Here is a 22,500-nt window from a genome sequence, read left to right on the forward strand (position 1 = left end):
GGGACATCATCAGCACGGCAAAGTAGCGCAGCATCTCGTTCCGCTTTCTCAGGGAACAGGGTTACAGTTCAGTAACCGGAGAAGTTCCCTTTCGAAAGCTACAATCGATGCTGCGCTGCTCAGCGCATTGGGAACGAGAATACGCCGCCGTGCTTGAAGATGTCTGGACTCCCACGGTTGTGCAGGTGTGTTTCAGGCGTCCGTCGTTAGCAGTTTGCGACGACACGGCGCCCCTAAAGTGGGACCCAAGGCGAGGAACCGGGGTCTGAACCACAGAGAAAGTGTACGAAGCCCGTACTGAGGATTGGCTCTTGGATGAAATCCTCAGGCTTTTAGCCACAACTGAAACGGTCTCATATGCAACAGCCCCAGAGGAATCACCGTGGAGGCTGACGCCATGAGACCCAACATTCTTTGATACTGACGAACAGTACGAACTTGGCCTAGCTTGACGTTGGTCATGGTCTGCCGAATGGTCTCGATTCGAGCAGGAGACATTTGTGCCCGCATCGTAACCGAATCCCAAACGATCCAGAGATAATTCGTTCTCTGAGCAGGTGAAAGAACACTTTTCTTGGTGTTGAGTTTCAGCCCTAGAGAAACTAGATGAGCTAACACGATGTCTCTGTGTTGGAGCGCCATCTCTCGCGATTTTGCCAGTATTAACCAATCGTCGATGTAATTCAAAATGCGAATGCCCTGGAGTCGTAATGGAGCCAGTGCTGCATCCATGCATTTTGTGTATGTGCGTGGTGACAGTGCTGGACCGAATGGAAGAACCCGAAATTGGTAAGCTCCGCCCCCGAAAGCGAACCTCAGTTATTTCCTGTGTTGTGGCAATATGAAAATATGCATCCTTCAGATCGATCGTGACGAACCAATCGTGATGTTGTATTTGCGACACGACCGTCTTGACGGTTAACATCTTGAACTTGAGTGCTTTGACTGTGCGGTTTAAGCCTCGAAGATCTAAGATTGGACGCAACCCCCCGTCCTTTTTGGGTACTAGGAAGTATCTGCTGTAATAACCAGCATCTGCTCTGGTTTCACAGTAGTGACAATCACGCCGTTGAAACGCGGAGGACGACGAATAAATTGGATTCTGTATCCTAACTGTACTGTGCTTAATACCCACGCAGAAACGCCTGGCAGAAGTTTCCACGCTGCCAGACTTTCTGAGAGTGGTATTAATTTTAATACTCCCTTTTGGGGGGTTGTTAGATGTTCCGTGTCCGGAATGATGGCCGGGAACGACGGAACATCTAACATTTCGCTGGAAACCGCTGCCCCCCGAGGCACGAGAGGTGGCGGGGATGGAGTGGTTTTGTGAGGGTAGCGGGAAGGGACGAACAGATCTTGAACGCGCCCCATCCCGCGGGGGACTACCCCCACTAGATTGGGCGCAAGACCATCAGGACTTTCTCTTCTTATTAATGATAGTCCTGAGGTCTGGCTTGGGAGGTTGCTGAGCGCGGCGAGCCTGTTCCCAATCCCTGTGAGGGGGAGCACGGTCCGCCACGCTCTGCTTTTTAATCTCCCTAGGTTTTGAAGGACCGGGGCGAGGCTGGGTGGCCGACAGCCCCTCCCCTTGAGTGCGGCGAGGAAGGAATTGAACGAATGCCTCTTCGTGCTTTTTAACCTCCTTAAACCTGGTGACAACAGTATTCACAGAGTCTCCAAACAGGCCAGATGGAGAGATAGGAGAGTCCAAAAGAAACAAACGATCCTTCTCTTTGATACCAGTTAAATTAAGCCACAGATGCCTCTCCGTGCTGACTAAAGCCGACATTGAACGGCCGATGGCACGGGCCGTTTGCTTGGTCGCACGGAAAGACGCGAGAAGTATATGGTTTACTCCATGATTTAGCCAGCTCATCATGGAGGTCCTCGAAGAAGGGAAGAGACTGATGTTGTGGTCTCTCCCCCCTGCCACCGGACAGAAACCTATCCTCTAGCTTACTTTGTTTGGGGGTCTCTTGTTCGCGTGGCCAGTCAAGCTGTAACCTGGCCACCGCGCGAGTAACCACCTCGAGCAATTCCTCGATCAATTTTTTTCCACGAGAGGAATGCTCAGAGGCGGGCTCGTGGTCCGAAGACCCAAGAGATATATCATCCCCCTCGTGAACCGAAGAAGCACCAGAGCGCGCTTCGAGATCACGAGAAGGGATGCGTGGATCAGGTGACGCAGCAAGCGAAAGGGACGGACCCGTCTCTTGCTCGTCACACAGATCCATGCGAGAGCCCCACGATGGCAATGTGGGTGCGGTCTGGAAATAGTTCAGACGAGAGCGCAGCATCTTAACAGTGAACAGTTCACAATGCTCGCACTCGCCCTTCTCTATAGCCAGAGCCGCATGCTCTTCCCCCAAACAAACAAAACAGTAATCGTGTGTGTCCAGCTCAGACATGGGACGGGAGCATGGAGGAACACAACGCTTACTGATTTGTTGGCTCATTTTCTCCTCTTTTTTTACTTTTTAAACTCTGTTTGTAACGTGAGAGAAAAAGATTTGAGAAATGAGAATTTTCTGCACACTGCCTGATGAAAACTAACTCCTAACTAAGATCTGAGAACAGATAAGAGATAGAGAGGGTTTCTAGACGCACACATGCACAGAATGGTCTGAAGACAAAAGACCTGACGATGCACCTGCGGCTCATCTAATTATAGCCTCGTGTCGCGGGGGCGCGCCGATGACGTCACCGACCGAGGCTATATTACCTCCGGGTCAATTTCATTGACGTGTTATACACAATATTCACAGCTGGTCACGATAAAATATGTTCCCAATGCGCTGAGCAGCGCAGCATCGATTGTAGCTTTCGAAAGGGAACTGATGATCTACATTATAATCATATTTCACAATATTACTGTATTTTTGATCAAATAAGCGCAGACTCTTTCTAAAGCCGATAGTGTAGTTTTAGCACTAGCCTGTCAATGATCTACTTTAAGAGTGCAATACTCTTGTAGCACTCTGGGATTTTGCTTAAATATAAAGTGCATTACAAATAAAATTTATTATTATTATTATTGTAAGTTTGCTCACTGTGGACGGAGCCGATCTTGTTGCTCATGGCGAAGCGGATCAGCTGGTTGCTGGAGTCGTACATGACGAAGACCTGGTCGACGCTGAGCTGCTGGCGTTCGGGCTCCGCGAGCGAGAGCGCCCCCTGTGGACAGCTCTGGAAGCGCAGGCTCTGGCTCCACAGGTAGCTGTGTGTGCGCACGCTACCGTCAGGCATGCTAACGCTGTATTCCCGCCGCGACGACGACGTGATCACTGAGAACATCACACAGACACACAGGTATTAGAACACAACTCAAAATCTTCCAGAGCATCTATTGTAGAAACCTTTGATCGACAAGGAGAATTCAGAGTTTGTTACTGGTATAAATTACATTTAATCCGCACTCATATACAGTGTTGAAAGTTATTTTAAAAGTAATGCATTACAATATTGCGTTACTTCTTTAAACGGTACCTAATTGCGTTACTTAGTTACTTTTAATGGAAAGTAATGCGTTAAGTTACTTTTGCGTTACTTTTCCTCCCCTGGGCTGGGCTTGCTTGTTTGTTTATTAATGACAACAAATTTTTTTCTATTTTTGGCAAATGTTAAAGGCCCTTTCACACCAGAAGTGAATAATCCTCAGGCTGAAGGAAGGCTCAATCACGCAGGTGGAGTTGGGGAGGTGGAGATGGGGAGGTGGAGATGGGGAGGTGGAGATGGGGAGGTGGAGTTGGGGAGGTGGAGTTGGGCAGGGGGAGGTGGAGTTGGGCAGGGGGAGATGGAGTTGGGCAGGGGGAGGTGGAGTTGGGGAGGTGGAGTTGGGGAGGTGGAGTTGGGGAGGTGGAGTTGGGGAGGTGGAGTTGGGGAGGTGGAGTTGGGGAGGTGGAGTTGGGCAGGTGGAGTTGGGGAGGTGGAGTTGGGGAGGTGGAGTTGGGGAGGTGGAGTTGGGGAGGTGGAGTTGGGGAGGTGGAGTTGGGCAGGTGGAGTTGGGCAGGTGGAGTTGGGCAGGTGGAGTTGGGGAGGTGGAGCTGGGCAGGTGGAGTTAGGGAGGTGGAGTTGGGGAGGTGGAGTTGGGCAGGTGGAGTTGGGCAGGTGGAGTTGGGGAGGTGGAGTTGGGGAGGTGGAGTTGGGGAGGTGGAGCTGGGCAGGTGGAGTTAGGGAGGTGGAGCTGGGCAGGTGGAGTTGGGGAGGTGGAGTTGGGGAGGTGGAGTTGGGCAGGTGGAGTTGGGCAGGTGGAGTTGGGCAGGTGGAGTTGGGCAGGTGGAGTTGGGGAGGTGGAGCTGGGCAGGTGGAGTTAGGGAGGTGGAGTATATGCTCCAGCGGTTAACTGAGCGATTAGATGGGTTCACTCTTCACAAAATTACGTTGTGAACTTCACTAATTTTTGGTCCCAAATTTTTATAAATGTAACTGGTAGTCACTGTGTGAAGAGTTTTTGGGTATAATATATCGCAGTTTACTTCATTTTGCTCTCCTCACTTACAGAAATGAACCATAGTGTCCTGCACACACTAGTGAACAATATAAAAAATGATATCTGCTGTGAATAGCGAGTGCAGAGAGGCGGTCCCTCACGGCTGCTGGAGTGCTGGTAGATCTCGCTGTACGCTGGGATCTGGACCGTGGCTCCGGGCGGCACCTCGGGGATCCTGCCGTCCAGCTGTGTGTTGACCAGCAGGTGATCGTGCTCATCGATGCCCCCGAACTCCTGCATGATGCTCAGCTTCTCGTTGCCGGGCAGGAACGTGACCTCGGCCTGGCGAGTGAAGACTCCTCCTGTGGACACGAGAGGAGGAGACGGGTCAGTGACCTCTGACCTCTGACCCTGAGCATGTGTTTCCACTGCAGATCAATCTCACAGGAAAGGCTTGAGAGTTAATATCACGCAGAGAGAGAAGAAGAAGGAGAAGCAGGAGATTCCATGAGGAACAACAGTTTATCCATTCACAGTCACAAATAATAATAATGTTGCAGAATAATTTCAGAATTAAGGCCCGTTCACACAGAGGACTATAAATATAAAGATTTAATAATAATTCTAATTATATAATCATAGCAGAGTCCACGGCACTACTATAATAATAACGGCACAGAGGAATGTTTATCCAGCTGACGGACGATAAAAACACTGACAGCCAATCAGAATCCATCCTGCTTCAAGAGCTGCAGCATTTAAAGCGACAGACGACATAAACTTAATAACAGTGATGGTGTTCTCTCTAAACACTGATGTGTTCTCCCGCTGGACGTGTTACCGATGAGGCTGAAGCCGTTGTGGTATCCGGGCTGCTGGAGCGCGAAGGCCCATCCGATGGCCTCTCCCAGAGCCGGCAGCGTCTGCAGCGATGATCCCACGCTGGCCGGGACGCTGCTCACCGCGATGTACGCTCGCCCGTCGTTCGCCACCACATACGAGTGCAGGTCGTTGTTGGAGAACTCCACCGGAGACGGAGAATCCCCCACGAAGACTCTGCCGTTCAGCTTCCCGTTCATCCGCTGGGGTTTCCCTGTGGATCCGGAACACAGCGCCATCATTCATGGGTGTTTGTGGACAGAATGGAAGCTTATATGTAAGGCATAAAGTAGATACAGCCGGTTGTTATCTCAGAATAAACCCGACAGGGAGACAAGGATCAGGACTTCAGCCTGAAGGGGTTTATTCTGAGATTTAACATGCGGGTCTATGGGATTGAGTCTCTTCTGCAGCCGGCCTCTAGTGGCCAGTGGATGAACTGCAGTTTAAGTCACTCAGTGTTGGATTGAAGAGAAAGACGGGGAGGGTGCAGCTTCGCTTCAACGCACCTTCAGCGACGCAATCCTTGCCGTTGCCATAGTAACCAGGTTTGCAGTGACAGCAGTATCCGTCGGCGTAATCTCGGCATTCGGCGAAAGCAGAGCACTTGTGCTTGTTGCTGGCGCACGTCTCGTAGTTATAGGAATACACTGAAATAAAAACAGATATATTAATACATATGTATGGAACATAAGAGTTACTCAGTGTAGCCACAGCTTTCCTCTGACCTTCGACGCTAAGCTCGTCTTCATCGATGATCAGAACCTGCGGGTTCTGCCGGGTCTGCGGGTTCTGCGGGGGAACGTAGCGGTACTGGAGCTCGTCAGGGGTGGAGGACTCGGAGATCAGATCCGGACCGGACGTGAGCGTTTCATACGGAAGCTCTGTGACCTCTGTGACCTCCGTGACCTCTGTGACCTCGCCGGGCACGATGGAGCTGAAAAACGGAGAAGTGCCGATCTCGAAGACCCAAATGCCAGGTCGGCCCGAGTTTGTCTTCCTGAGGAGTTTGGAGAGGAGTTGCAAACAATAAAGGGGTGGTTGATTATGATTAGACTTTTCTAACTGTAGTTAGTGTGTAATGTTGTGTTTTCTAACTGTAGTTAGTGTGTAATGTTGTGTTTTCTAACTGTAGTTAGTGTGTAATGTTGTGTTTTCTAACTGTAGTTAGTGTGTAATGTTGTGTTTTCTAACTGTAGTTAGTGTGTAATGTTGTGTTTTCTAACTGTAGTTAGTGTGTAATGTTGTGTTTTCTAACTGTAGTTAGTGTGTAATGTTGTGTTTTCTAACTGTAGTTAGTGTGTAATGTTGTGTTTTCTAACTGTAGTTAGTGTGTAATGTTGTGTTTTCTAACTGTAGTTAGTGTGTAATGTTGTGTTTTCTAACTGTAGTTAGTGTGTAATGTTGTGTTTTCTAACTGTAGTTAGTGTGTAATGTTGTGTTTTCTAACTGTAGTTAGTGTGTAATGTTGTGTTTTCTAACTGTAGTTAGTGTGTAATGTTGTGTTTTCTAACTGTAGTTAGTGTGTAATGTTGTGTTTTCTAACTGTAGTTAGTGTGTAATGTTGTGTTTTCTAACTGTAGTTAGTGTGTAATGTTGTGTTTTCTAACTGTAGTTAGTGTGTAATGTTGTGTTTTCTAACTGTAGTTAGTGTGTAATGTTGTGTTTTCTAACTGTAGTTAGTGTGTAATGTTGTGTTTTCTAACTGTAGTTAGTGTGTAATGTTGCTGTGTGATCATAAAAAACATTTGCAAAGTTACAACGCTCAAAGTTCAGAGCAAAGGGAGATATTTGCTTTTACAGAAATCGCTTTTTAAGAACTACAACAAACGGCTGGTAGGAACTACAATGAGCTTCTTCACGGTTTCTTCACCCTTCTTCTAGGGTTTGTGATGTTAGTGACATCACAAACTCTAAAATGTACATAAACTCCGCCCCCAGGAACACAATTTATAGATTATCAGGACAGAATATGCAGAAATGTCCTGTTGCTTCTACATGTTGTCACTTCTTCTCGAGTCTCTCCATATTTGTCCGACTCCGGTTTGAACATAAAAGGCTAACATTTTTGAAACTTTCACACAAGCTTTTGAAGCTCCGCCCCCTGTGTCGGAAGCAGCGGCTCATTTGCATTTAAAGGGACACACACAAAAACTGCGAGGTTTTGCTCACCTTCAAAAAGTGACAATTTGAACATGCTATATAAAAATATATGTGGGGTGTACACACACACACACACACACACACACACACACACACACACACACACACACACACACACACACACACACACACACACACACACACACACACACACACACTCTGGGGACATCAGAGACTTTTTTTACATCTTGTGAAAAGGCCATTATAACAGCGCTTTAAAACTGCACCTTCTGAATCACATGTTCTCATGTTGTGACGAGATTAATGAGACCCACAGAACTGTGTGTAAAGTGTCTTACTGTGCGAGAGCGCGGACCGACTCCTCGCTGTCTTCAGTGATGCGATAGTAAGATCCCTGAGACTTGGACCAGCCTAGCCAGCCCGACACCAGGCCTTCACTGAACCCGGCCTCGACCCGCACGTCTTCATCATCTACGAGCGAAGAGCTGAACTGAGTCTCCAGCTCGGGATACAGCAGGACAGCGTACGACGCCGAGTCCATGTTTGCTACGACTAGCTGGAACGTATTTCTCTGCAGGAGAAGTTTGAAAGCATTATTTGTCATGCTGAACATGTCGTGTTGTGAGCTGAATAATCTTCTGTAGAGCTGGAATCACTTTCACTTGGCAACATTAAAGGGTTAGTTCACTTCAGAATTAAAGTTTCCTGATCATTTACTCGCCTACACTTCTGTCAGGACCACTATCGTCAAATACGATTGACATTTAGCATATAGTTTGGATTGGCGGTGTGGTTCCGTTCTGGAAGAACTCCCTGCGCAGCAATACCCCCCCTCAGGGTGACCAGAACAGAACCAACATGAATGTATTGCAGATATCATTCATTAATTTTAATGACAACATAATTAGAGAATTTTAGTCTGATTGAGGGGTAATGAGAAGGCCAGATCCTGACTGGAGACAGGAGGAGCTGGGGAGGGAGGAGGGTCATCGCTCTTGAGGAACGTGACATCTGCTGATAACACTGAAGAGCTGATACATGTATACGGTGATAGTGTCGTATTCCTATAGGCAGAGGATCAGCTGAGAGTCACTGATGAGAGCTTGACTAACGTGACCTGCCAGAACTAACGCTACGCTTGATGTCATCCCAGATGTTCATGTCTTTCACACACTCCAGATGTTCTCCATATAGTGACTTCAATGGTCCAGCGGGTCGAAGGTCCAGATGTGAGTATCAGCTTCAAAGTCTCTCACGATCCAGCCGAGGAATAAGAGTCTCATCTAGACACACCAGCCGACATCTTATAACAAAATAAACACTTATATACTCTTAACCACAAATGCGGGTCTTGCACTCGCTGTGATGAAAGGTCATGTGTGTTCCGGTTCAGAAATGTAGAGTAGAGCGAAAAACTCTCATTTTCTCCAACTTCAAAATCGTCCGACATCGATGTTTTACCTTTTATTTTTTGTTTGTTTTGTAAATGGCGTTTGACTCACTCTTTGCATGTTCGCTCTGTAAACACTGGGTCTGTTCTTCCGCCGACGTCACGCTTGACCTTTCAACCTGAGCACGTAATGTGTGTCGAGAAAGAGAACATGAACATCTTGGATGACGTGGGAGAAAGTACATTATCAGGAAATCTTCATTCTGAAGTGAACTACTCCTATAACATTGCTATTTTCCTTGAAACAATCAGTGCTGCAAAAGGTGGTTTATAAATAAAGTCGGCTTGACTTCTTAACTTACGCTTGGAACTGCAAAACATTCAGATTTCAGGGACGTACCATTAACTCAAGTCCATCTCCTCGCCCTCGCTGACCCTGAGCCAGCACGTTCTCCCAGGTCACGATGACGGCGTGAGTGGGCTCGACCCCGTCGTCATTGGGGAACGCTTGGCTGATGTGATCCGCGGCTCTCCGGAGGACATCCGGGCTGTTCTCCTGCCGGAAGTAAACGTGTCCGGCGCCGTCGCTCGTGTCCAGATCTCCCAGGAAAGCTGCGATCATGCCGAAGCTGGCCGGCATCTTCCCCAGGTACCCGGACTCCTCGCTGGGTTCGGCCAGAGACACGAAGCCATTAGTGCTGACCTGCAGAGAGCAGAACATCAGCACACGACGGCGGAAACCAGTCTGCGTCTGTCTGAGGCAAGCCGAGCACTTGAGCTCTGATCCCAGAGGCATTTATAATCCTGGCAAACAAACCTGTCATATTTTACTGAATACTGTTAGTATTGATCATCTGAACAAACTAACCTGAAGTTTTACACTTCTGTGCAGAACTTTCAAGGACTAATACCTCTTATCATGTGGCCTGTTGAGGAGAGTATCTTATAAACATGCATATCTAGCAGAATACAGAACACACTAAATATACTGGATAGTCTTGCACATTGCAATAAAGAACACTTGCATTACAAAATGCATATTTTGGTTTATTGCAATAAAAACACGCAGTATTTTCTTGCATTTTTGAATAAAAAGATTAGCATATTCGATCATATTGCTATAAAAAAGCTTTGCATATTCTTGTATATTGTGAGAAAGCTACTTAAAGCACAAAAACAATGTTCATGATTATAGTTTCCATCAATAAAAGAATCAATAAAGTATAAAACAAGCCATAACGATAAACATTTGTAAAAACTGAGGTGTTCTTCTTACAAATGTTGCAAATTTTAATAGCAAGCATACATTTAGCTTAGTTTAATTATTAATTATACGAGTGAGAAACAATGGCTTGTGATTGTTTTAGTAATTGCAGTTGTTCTTGCATTAAGTCCCAGTGTAAATCAGCGTCTGCTGCAAACCACACACACTGCACAGGATTGGGAACGGCCTCATAAACCAGCAGTGGTGTGTTCTGGGATCTGGCGGCGCACTTGAAAGGCTGGTGTGCCACTTAAAGTGTGTGTGTTTGTGTGTGTATGAGCTTTTCTTTAACGAGTTTCTTAAAGTGAACGGCAGGGGAGCAGCTCAAGCTGTGAGGAGAAGCTCTAACATCTCTGACTCGAGAGATCGGGAAACAAACTAAACAAATAATAGTTCTGTCACAAAATCCAGAGTGACTCCTGGAATCTCCAACCCCGAAGAAAGCCAAACCCTGATAACCCTGAGCTTTAGAGAGACTGAAGCGCCCACGGATCGAAAGACCAGAGAAACACACGGACCGACTGGACAAACCTAAAGCATTACACACTTATCGTGGGTTTGGTGAAGTCAAATATTAAATATATTTGTGTGGATAATAAGATTCGCTTCTAAACTTCAGCGCAGAAATGAACAATGACTCTTGGCTTTATGGAAGAAGCTTGAGCACAGAAGGAGAGTCGTAGATCTGAGAGTGATTGACCCTACAGCTTCTTCACAGTGTGTGTGTGTGCGTGTGTGTGTGCGTGTGCGTGTGTGTGAGAAACCCTGAGAAACACACACATCCTCCAACAGACTGACCCAGCGGAGATTACCCCTATAGACCTCTATATGATCATCGTGATATTTCCACACAGTCTCCTCAGTCCTGCTGTGTGTGATCGAGAGTTTAGACTCTTTTATCCAGTGAAAGTCTGTCCTCCTCCAGCTCGAGCTTCCCGAGTCTTTCTGTGGCAAATCTGCTCTGATTTTATCAAGTAAACGCAAGAATAACTTTGATATTGTTAGTAATATTTCAGCTGGACTGAATCAGGTTTACTGATTATAATCATTTATTGGAAAAATCATGAGTATCAAATATGATCATCAGGCTTAGAAGGTTTATTTGTTCATCTCTCAATCATCATTGTATTGCATTATGTTTTAAAAATACAGATCATAAAACTAAGCATTTAAATGTCATCTTACTAAGGCCCCGTTTACACGATGGGAAAACGCAGATATTTCTCTGCGTTTTGGCCTGTCATTTACACGAAAACGCCGTTTTTATCCCAGAAAACGATTATTTCTAAAAACTCCGGCCAAAGTGGAGATTTCTGAAAACGCCGGCTATGTGTTGTCGTGTCAACTGGGAGAAACGGGGTTTTAGGTTCTCTCTTGTCGATTCTGAGGATTCTGATTGGCTTGCATGGCTTTATCCTTCTCCCTACACTGCCGCCCATAGGTTTGGCATAGTTATAAAGGCGCTTGACGGCGTATTTATGCGGGTTGTGTGCACGATGTTATTATTGAAAACGGAGGGGGGGAAATATTCGTTTCTCTAAATACCCGGCTATGTGTAAATGTGGCCTAAGACATATTGATATTCATATGCAATTTCATCACTTTTAGTCCATATAAATATCAGCATCTGCAGTAAATCGCATATTTTTGCTCAGTTTGATCAGCATATTCTCATTATATCAGACACTATATGAGCCACAAAAGCCTGATGCATCAGATATGATACTCAACATAAAACACATATGCAAACTTTAAAAAAAATATTTCAATAATTTTTCTAAATAAACTCCAAAAACTGATTTTCCTGTGTATTATGTGTTGTCAGGCTTCACAGGGTTAAACCCCATAGAGTGGAAAAAAATATATATATTATGAGCTGTAAACTCATAATCCTGGACCTGAATTAACTCATAACTCGTGTTGAGTTCGTCCGGGTCACATGGCAACCTGTGTTGGGAATCTCCATCAGGAATGTAAATGCTATAGGAAGTGAATGGAGAACAGCAGGACAGGAGGAAGAGCTTATAAACCTCGGATCTTCAGATCAGCCTCGGGCTCAACTTCTTCCACGCTTAAAACACACAATCACACAAAGGCACTTCTGTCTCCCGAAGAACTGATCCTCCAGAACTCTGTTTCTAAGAGCTTGTGTTTCTCATCTCTGCTCATGAAGTAGTTCTTGAGTCGGATCGCAACAACAGGGACGATCCTTCCCACGAGTTCCCACTGCAAACACAGGGAGGGATTCATCCCTATGGAATATATATCACTCCTACAGGAAGATGTGTGATAAGCCACAGACAGCTGGAATATGAAGACTGCTTCAGCAGATCTGAGCTCTACGGCATCAGAAGTCGGAGGCTTTCCTAGATGTTTATGAGTAAGTCATTCTGTTCAACACTTCCTGAGCCGAGAAACATCTCAACAAACACACGAGAACACACGAGAAACACCTGAACAAACACACGAGAAACACTTCAACAAACACACGAGAACACACGAGAAACATCTCAACAAACACACGAGAAACACCTCGACAAACACACGAGAAACACCTCAACAAACACACGAGAAACATCTTAACAAACACACGAGAAACACCTCAACAAACACACGAGAAACACCTCAACAAACACACGAGAAACACCTCAACAAACACACGAGAAACACCTCAACAAACACACGAGAAACACCTCGACAAACACACGAGAAACACCTCAACAAACACACGAGAAACACCTCGACAAACACACGAGAAACACCTCAACAAACACAGGAGAAACACCTCGACAAACACACGAGAAACACCTCGACAAACACACGAGAAACACCTCGACAAACACACGAGAAACACCTCGACAAACACACGAGAAACACCTCGACAAACACACGAGAAACACCTCGACAAACACACGAGAAACACCTCGACAAACACACGAGAAACACCTCAACAAACACACGAGAAACACCTCAACAAACACACGAGAAACACCTCAACAAACACAGGAGAAACACCTCAACAAACACACGAGAAACACCTCGACAAACACACGAGAAACACCTCGACAAACACACGAGAAACACCTCGACAAACACACGAGAAACACCTCGACAAACACACGAGAAACACCTCGACAAACACACGAGAAACACCTCGACAAACACACGAGAAACACCTCGACAAACACACGAGAAACACCTCGACAAACACACGAGAAACACCTCGACAAACACACGAGAAACACCTCGACAAACACACGAGAAACACCTCGACAAACACACGAGAAACACCTCGACAAACACACGAGAAACACCTCGACAAACACACGAGAAACACCTCGACAAACACACGAGAAACACCTCGACAAACACACGAGAAACACCTCGACAAACACACGAGAAACACCTCGACAAACACACGAGAAACACCTCGACAAACACACGAGAAACACCTCGACAAACACACGAGAAACACCTCGACAAACACACGAGAAACACCTCGACAAACACACGAGAAACACCTCGACAAACACACGAGAAACACCTCGACAAACACACGAGAAACACCTCGACAAACACACGAGAAACACCTCGACAAACACACGAGAAACACCTCGACAAACACACGAGAAACACCTCGACAAACACACGAGAAACACCTCGACAAACACACGAGAAACACCTCGACAAACACACGAGAAACACCTCGACAAACACACGAGAAACACCTCGACAAACACACGAGAAACACCTCGACAAACACACGAGAAACACCTCGACAAACACACGAGAAACACCTCGACAAACACACGAGAAACACCTCGACAAACACACGAGAAACACCTCGACAAACACACAAGAAACACCTCGACAAACACACGAGAAACACCTCAACAAACACACGAGAAACACCTCGACAAACACACGAGAAACACCTCAACAAACACACGAGAAACACCTCAACAAACACACGAGAAACACCTCGACAAACACACGAGAAACACCTCGACAAACACACGAGAAACACCTCGACAAACACACGAGAAACACCTCGACAAACACACGAGAAACACCTCGACAAACACACGAGAAACACCTCGACAAACACACGAGAAACACCTCGACAAACACACGAGAAACACCTCGACAAACACACGAGAAACACCTCGACAAACACACGAGAAACACCTCGACAAACACACGAGAAACACCTCGACAAACACACGAGAAACACCTCGACAAACACACGAGAAACACCTCGACAAACACACAAGAAACACCTCGACAAACACACGAGAAACACCTCGACAAACACACGAGAAACACCTCGACAAACACACGAGAAACACCTCGACAAACACAAGGCAAGGCAAGGCAAGGCAAGTTTATTTATATAGCACATTTCATACACAATGGTAATTCAAAGTGCTTTACATAGAAGAAATTAAAATAATCAAAAGAAATAAGAATAATTAAAACAGTTTAGAGTAAAAAATAAATAAAAATAAAATAAAATAAAATACAGTGCAAACAGTCGGACGAACAGTGGCACAGTGCTCATTCAGTAAATGCAATGTTAAACAGAAGTGTTTTGAGTCTGGATTTGAATGTGGCTACTGTAGGAGCGCACCTGATCTCTTCTGGAAGCTGGTTCCAGCTGCGGCTGGCATAATAGCTAAAAGCGGACTCTCCTTGCTTTGAGTGAACCCTTGGTATTTCTAGTTGATGTGATCCTAATGATCTCAGTGATCTGTTGGGTTTATATTCAGTGAGCATATCTGCAATGTATTGAGGTCCTAGGCCATTAAATGATTTATATACCAGTAATAATACTTTAAAATCAATCCTAAATGTGACTGGAAGCCAGTGTAAAGACCTGAGGACTGGTGTGATATGTTCATATTTTCTGGTTCTGCTCAGGATCCTGGCGGCAGCGTTCTGTACGAGCTGCAACTGTCTTATGGTCTTTTTGGGAAGGCCAGTGAGGAGTCCATTACAATAATCCACCCTGCTGGTGATGAAAGCATGCACAATTTTCTCTAACAAACACACGAGAAACACCTCGACAAACACACGAGAAACACCTCGACAAACACACGAGAAACACCTCGACAAACACACGAGAAACACCTCGACAAACACACGAGAAACACCTCGACAAACACACGAGAAACACCTCGACAAACACACGAGAAACACCTCGACAAACACACGAGAAACACCTCGACAAACACACGAGAAACACCTCGACAAACACACGAGAAACACCTCGACAAACACACGAGAAACACCTCGACAAACACACGAGAAACACCTCGACAAACACACGAGAAACACCTCGACAAACACACGAGAAACACCTCGACAAACACACGAGAAACACCTCGACAAACACACGAGAAACACCTCGACAAACACACGAGAAACACCTCGACAAACACACGAGAAACACCTCGACAAACACACGAGAAACACCTCGACAAACACACGAGAAACACCTCGACAAACACACGAGAAACACCTCGACAAACACACGAGAAACACCTCGACAAACACACGAGAAACACCTCGACAAACACACGAGAAACACCTCGACAAACACACGAGAAACACCTCGACAAACACACGAGAAACACCTCGACAAACACACGAGAAACACCTCGACAAACACACGAGAAACACCTCGACAAACACACGAGAAACACCTCAACAAACACACGAGAAACACCTCAACAAACACACGAGAAACACCTCAACAAACACACGAGAAACACCTCAACAAACACACGAGAAACACCTCAACAAACACACGAGAAACACCTCGACAAACACACGAGAAACACCTCGACAAACACACGAGAAACACCTCGACAAACACACGAGAAACACCTCGACAAACACACGAGAAACACCTCGACAAACACACGAGAAACACCTCAACAAACACACGAGAAACACCTCAACAAACACACGAGAAACACCTCAACAAACACACGAGAAACACCTCAACAAACACACGAGAAACACCTCAACAAACACACGAGAAACACCTCAACAAACACACGAGAAACACCTCAACAAACACACGAGAAACACCTCGACAAACACACGAGAAACACCTCGACAAACACACGAGAAACACCTCGACAAACACACGAGAAACACCTCGACAAACACAGGAGAAACACCTCAACAAACACACGAGAAACATCTCAACAAACACAGGAGAAACACCTCAACAAACACACGAGAAACACCTCACCAAACACACGAGAAACATCTCAACAAACACAGGAGAAACACCTCAACAAACACACGAGAAACACCTCGACAAACACAGGAGAAACACCTCAACAAACACACGAGAAACACCTCACCAAACACAGGAGAAACACCTCAACAAACACACGAGAAACACCTCGACAAACACACGAGAAACACCTCGACAAACACAGGAGAAACACCTCAACAAACACACGAGAAACATCTCAACAAACACACGAGAAACACCTCAACAAACACACGAGAAACACCTCACCAAACACACGAGAAACACCTCAACAAACACACGAGAAACACCTCACCAAACACACGAGAAACACCTCAACAAACACACGAGAAACACCTCGACAAACACACGAGAAACACCTCGACAAACACACGAGAAACACCTCAACAAACACACGAGAAACACCTCGACAAACACACGAGAAACACCTCGACAAACACACGAGAAACACCTCAACAAACACACGAGAAACACCTCGACAAACACACGAGAAACACCTCGACAGACACACAAGAAACACCTCGACAAACACACGAGAAACACCTCGACAAACACACGAGAAACACCTCGACAAACACACGAGAAACACCTCAACAAACACACGAGAAACACCTCGACAAACACACGAGAAACACCTCGACAAACACACAAGAAACATCTCAACAAACACACGAGAAACACCTCAACAAACACACGAGAAACATCTCAACAAACACACGAGAAACACCTCAACAAACACACGAGAAACACCTCAACAAACACAAGAGAAACACCTCAACAAACACACAAGAAACACCTCAACAAACACACGAGAAACACCTCAACAAACACACGAGAAACACCTCAACAAACACACGAGAAACACCTCGACAAACACACGAGAAACACCTCAACAAACACACGAGAAACACCTCGACAAACACACGAGAAACACCTCAACAAACACACGAGAAACACCTCGACAAACACACGAGAAACACCTCGACAAACACACGAGAAACACCTCGACAAACACACGAGAAACACCTCGACAAACACACGAGAAACACCTCGACAAACACACGAGAAACACCTCGACAAACACACGAGAAACACCTCGACAAACACACGAGAAACACCTCGACAAACACACGAGAAACACCTCAACAAACACACGAGAAACACCTCGACAAACACACGAGAAACACCTCGACAAACACACGAGAAACACCTCAACAAACACAGGAGAAACACCTCAACAAACACACGAGAAACACCTCGACAAACACAGGAGAAACACCTCGACAAACACAGGAGAAACACCTCGACAAACACAGGAGAAACACCTCGACAAACACACGAGAAACACCTCGACAAACACAGGAGAAACATCTTGACAAACACACGAGAAACACCTCAACAAACACACGAGAAACACCTCAACAAACACACGAGAAACACCTCGACAAACACAGGAGAAACACCTCAACAAACACACGAGAAACACCTCAACAAACACGAGAAACACCTCAACAAACACACGAGAAACACCTCGACAAACACACGAGAAACACCTCGACAAACACACGAGAAACACCTCGACAAACAGGAGAAACATCTTGACAAACACACGAGAAACACCTCAACAAACACACGAGAAACACCTCAACAAACACAGGAGAAACACCTCGACAAACACAGGAGAAACACCTCGACAAACACAGGAGAAACACCTCGACAAACACACGAGAAACACCTCGACAAACAGGAGAAACATCTTGACAAACACACGAGAAACACCTCAACAAACACACGAGAAACACCTCAACAAACACAGGAGAAACACCTCAACAAACACACGAGAAACACCTCAACAAACACACGAGAAACACCTCAACAAACACACGAGAAACACCTCGACAAACACACGAGAAACACCTCGACAAACACACGAGAAACACCTCGACAAACACACGAGAAACACCTCAACAAACACACGAGAAACACCTCAACAAACACACGAGAAACACCTCGACAAACACAGGAGAAACACCTCAACAAACACACGAGAAACACCTCGACAAACACACGAGAAACACCTCGACAAACACAGGAGAAACACCTCAACAAACACACGAGAAACACCTCGACAAACACACGAGAAACACCTCAACAAACACACGAGAAACACCTCGACAAACACACGAGAAACACCTCGACAAACACACGAGAAACACCTCGACAAACACAGGAGAAACACCTCAACAAACACACGAGAAACACCTCAACAAACACACGAGAAACACCTCGACAAACACACGAGAAACACCTCGACAAACACAGGAGAAACACCTCAACAAACACACGAGAAACACCTCGACAAACACACGAGAAACACCTCGACAAACACACGAGAAACACCTCGACAAACACAGGAGAAACACCTCAACAAACACACGAGAAACACCTCAACAAACACACGAGAAACACCTCGACAAACACACGAGAAACACCTCGACAAACACAGGAGAAACACCTCAACAAACACACGAGAAACACCTCAACAAACACACGAGAAACACCTCGACAAACACAGGAGAAACACCTCAACAAACACACGAGAAACACCTCGACAAACACACGAGAAACACCTCGACAAACACAGGAGAAACACCTCAACAAACACACGAGAAACACCTCGACAAACACACGAGAAACACCTCAACAAACACACGAGAAACACCTCGACAAACACACGAGAAACACCTCGACAAACACACGAGAAACACCTCGACAAACACACGAGAAACACCTCAACAAACACAGGAGAAACACCTCAACAAACACACGAGAAACACCTCAACAAACACACGAGAAACACCTCAACAAACACACGAGAAACACCTCGACAAACACACGAGAAACACCTCAACAAACACACTGTCCACTGGTTCTGGATAGATAGTGACACTTCTGGAGGTTCATCAGATGAATATTAAAAGAAGCAAGCACAGGCACAGATTATATGTGGTTAAACACCTACACATTCACGACTAATGAGCACATTATAGAGAAATCACTGCAGAAATGACACCTGGAGTAAATATTTAGAGAGAGAGAGAGAGAGAGAGAGAGAGAGAGAGAGAGAGAGAGAGAGAGAGAGAGAGAGAGAGAGAGAGAGAGAGAGAGTGTGTGTGTGTGTCTTATCTTAATTTCCTTGCTTTTATCATGTGATTTTAATTCATTTCTGTGTAAAGCATTTTGAATTTCCGTATGAAATGTGCTATATAAATAAACTTGCCTAAAACCTTAAAACGCTGGTTTTGTAAACTAGAAAAAGTTTGCAGATCAAAACATTTGTTTTTGCACATCTCTGAAAATCATCATCAAACTGGTTTCAAATCGACCGTATAGAAATATCTCGTTTCATCTTAAGGACAATTTGTACGATTCTTCGATTCAAATAATGAACATGTTTTGCGCAATTAAGTAACACACACATTAAGTGTTTATTTTAATTAAATTATTTACTAATCCTTGGAAATATTAAAGGAGAGAACACCAATATTTTTAAATAAAATGCAACAAAAGTTGAGTTACTCACGTATATTTTACGGAAGTTTCCTTTGAAGAAGTAGAGCGGTTGCTCCAGCTCGAGCTCTCGAACCGAATCCGTTCCAGAACCGAGAATCCGGTCGCCGAACCGGATCCCGTAATCGAAGAGCTGATCCCGGCTCAGACACTGGACCGACACCAGTAGAACCAGAACCCACACACTGCTCACCAGAACCATCATGAAGCCTCTGTGCGCGGTTATAACGGGTCTGTGAGAGACGCCGAGGAACTCCAGAGAGAGAGAGAGAGAGAGAGAGAGAGAGAGAGAGAGAGAGAGAGAGAGAGAGAGAGAGAGAGAGAGTTCATGTGAAGGGCGGAGTTGATGGAGGAATCATTTACATTACTGACCCCCCGGAGCACGAGAACAAAAGCTGAGGTGGGGGTGCTAAAGTCATTTAATTCTACACGCAAACATTTCCTTTATGTCCTTAGAAAATACCTGTGCACGTGTGTCAGAGGCGAGCCCGTGTTTAACCAGAGTTTAACCAGAGCAACAGCAACTATTAGAACGGTCGCCGCGTATTTCACAACTGACACACAAAAATAAACGTGTTAAGTCTTGAACTGAGAATATCTTGAGTAAACATGCTAAAGTAGTGTAATTCGACATATAAGGGACATTTTACACGTTTCTTAAAGTTTCAGAAGCGTGTCAGCGATATTTTCATCTGGCGCGAAAGTCGCGGTAACCATAGCAACAGCGCGCTACACTAGCGGTTTTCTTGCGACCATCGCACATTCACAAAACACTGATACTATCGTCATTTTCACTTAAATTTCACAACTACTTAAAAACTAAACTTAAGTGTTGTGTCTACACAATCGAAGACTTTCGGAAGGTTGTTTCCGTCACAGAATAAAAAATAAAAAAGCTAATTCCGCCTTTTTATCTCAGAATTGCGTGATAAAGTCAGAATTGCGAGTTATAAATTAAGTATTGTGTGTTATAAAGTAAAATTTGCGAGAAATAAATGTGCAATTGTGAGTTAAAAAGTCGCAATTTACCTTTTTATATATTTTATTCTGTGGCGGAAACAAGCATAAAGACTGGAACGCGATGGAACGAAATATAATCGAGTTTTATAACTACCGGCTACACGCCTACACCGCCATGATTGTGCGGGAGTTCACTGCTTTTCTAAGGCATGTTGAAACACAAAGGGCTGTGCCTGTGTGTGTGTGTGTGTCCAGATGTGAACGCCTCTGCCTGAGGCCTCATGAGGGTCAGTGCACTTCTGAGGGCACTTAAACTCAAACAACTATTCTCACTTACAAACCCTCACCTTCTGAGTCCAGCAGAGGTAATCAGATTACGGTTCATAAACTTTTACAAATGTGATTTGGAGTGTCATCAATTTGATTCATAATGGATTAATTGATATGATACATTTCTGCATCTCTGCCAGGTTTATCTCACAATTCAGACTTTTTATCTCAGTGTAACTTGCAATTCAGACTTTTTTTCTCGCTATTGCGACTTTATATAATCTTTTCTCAAATATGTGAGAAAACTCGCAATTCTGAAGAAAAAAAGTAAAAAGTCAACCCTTTAAATTGCACTTTAACATCCAATTACGAGTTTATATCTCACAATTCTGAGTAAAGATGTCAGAATTGCGTGATATAATGCCACAATTGCGAGAAAAAAAGCAGAATTGCGAGTTAAACATAAAACTCGCAATTATCTTTTAACATTTTTTATTCTGTGTTGGAAACTCTTGTTCAAAATCATCTGGTCTTTATTAATGTTCTCAAAACATTAGCACAAAAACATTATTAATACATCGTTCATGGAACGTTTTTCTGAAATATTTTAAAATGTTTTTTAAATCTTGAATCTTAAACATTGAGATTCAAAAGTAACATTCCCATAATGTTAGAAGAATTATACAATGGAATGTTTCCTTAATGTTCGTATAATAATAATAAAATACGTTCCGAGAACATTCAGAATAATTCAGAGACATAATGGGAACATTCCTCAAACATTCTCAGCATGTTTCTGTCAGCTGGAGTTCTGCAGACGCACAATTATGTCCCCAACTACACATCTGCAGAACACTGGAGGAATGTGCGTTTAACTCGGCACAACTCGTGCGGTGAACAGCCGGAGTTATTAATCTGATCTCAGATCTGCCAACAGCCTCTCCATCGCAGCCAACATCATAAATCACGCTGTTATCAGCTCTAGTGAACTTTATCTTTTCCACATATTCTTCTTGGTGTGTTATTGTCGCCCTCTGCTGGTGACGTGTGATATTACTGAACCAATCGCATCATCACAGCGGCATCTGCTGAGAGGAATAAGAGAACGGGCAACATTTCTCCACAAGACTAATAAATGAATATTAAATTATTTTAGATTTTTGGACGAGTCATATTTATCCTTTTTTTCTTGTGAATTAAATGAGAAAATGTGCTTAATTGTCATGAAAATGTCCCAATGCAAAACATCTTAATGGTTTTTGCATTGTTCTTAACTGTAATTGAACTAAATAAAGATATATTAGTGTGTGTGAGCGCATCATTAG

General features: G+C 44.8%; 2 protein-coding genes across 6 annotated transcripts in view; one reads left to right on the plus strand and one right to left on the minus strand.

Moving 5' to 3' along the window:
• LOC306990380 (nidogen-1-like) overlaps nt 1-22,500 on the minus strand; it is a 46,566-nt gene that overhangs the window by 17,646 nt on the left and 6,420 nt on the right. Inside the window, exons 1-9 of one of the 3 annotated variants that reach the window (XM_079597146.1) lie at nt 20,409-20,458; nt 19,959-20,178; nt 9,223-9,525; nt 7,771-8,003; nt 6,037-6,308; nt 5,818-5,958; nt 5,271-5,522; nt 4,591-4,791; nt 3,051-3,284 (exon numbers count right to left, since the gene is read on the minus strand). In XM_079597146.1, coding sequence (XP_079453272.1) covers nt 3,051-3,284; nt 4,591-4,791; nt 5,271-5,522; nt 5,818-5,958; nt 6,037-6,308; nt 7,771-8,003; nt 9,223-9,525; nt 19,959-20,150 — 1,828 coding nt within the window. In that variant the 5' untranslated portion in view covers nt 20,151-20,178; nt 20,409-20,458. Of the gene's footprint in view, nt 1-3,050; nt 3,285-4,590; nt 4,792-5,270; nt 5,523-5,817; nt 5,959-6,036; nt 6,309-7,770; nt 8,004-9,222; nt 9,526-19,958; nt 20,199-20,408; nt 20,459-22,500 lie in introns of those variants that run through there. The other 2 variants (XM_079597145.1, XM_079597144.1) reach the window with 2 other exon arrangements.
• The window catches only part of gpr137bb (G protein-coupled receptor 137Bb), a 13,382-nt gene continuing 11,103 nt past the window's right edge, over nt 20,222-22,500 (plus strand). For 2 of the 3 annotated variants that reach the window (XM_079597155.1, XM_079597157.1), the window contains exon 1: nt 20,222-20,345. The gene's annotated coding sequence lies outside the window, so the exon portion shown is untranslated. Of the gene's footprint in view, nt 20,346-20,542; nt 21,271-22,500 lie in introns of those variants that run through there. The other variant, XM_079597156.1, reaches the window with a different exon arrangement.

Source organism: Phoxinus phoxinus (assembly GCF_949152265.1).
Source record: "Phoxinus phoxinus genome assembly, chromosome: 22".
NCBI classification, from domain to species: domain Eukaryota; kingdom Metazoa; phylum Chordata; class Actinopteri; order Cypriniformes; family Leuciscidae; genus Phoxinus; species Phoxinus phoxinus.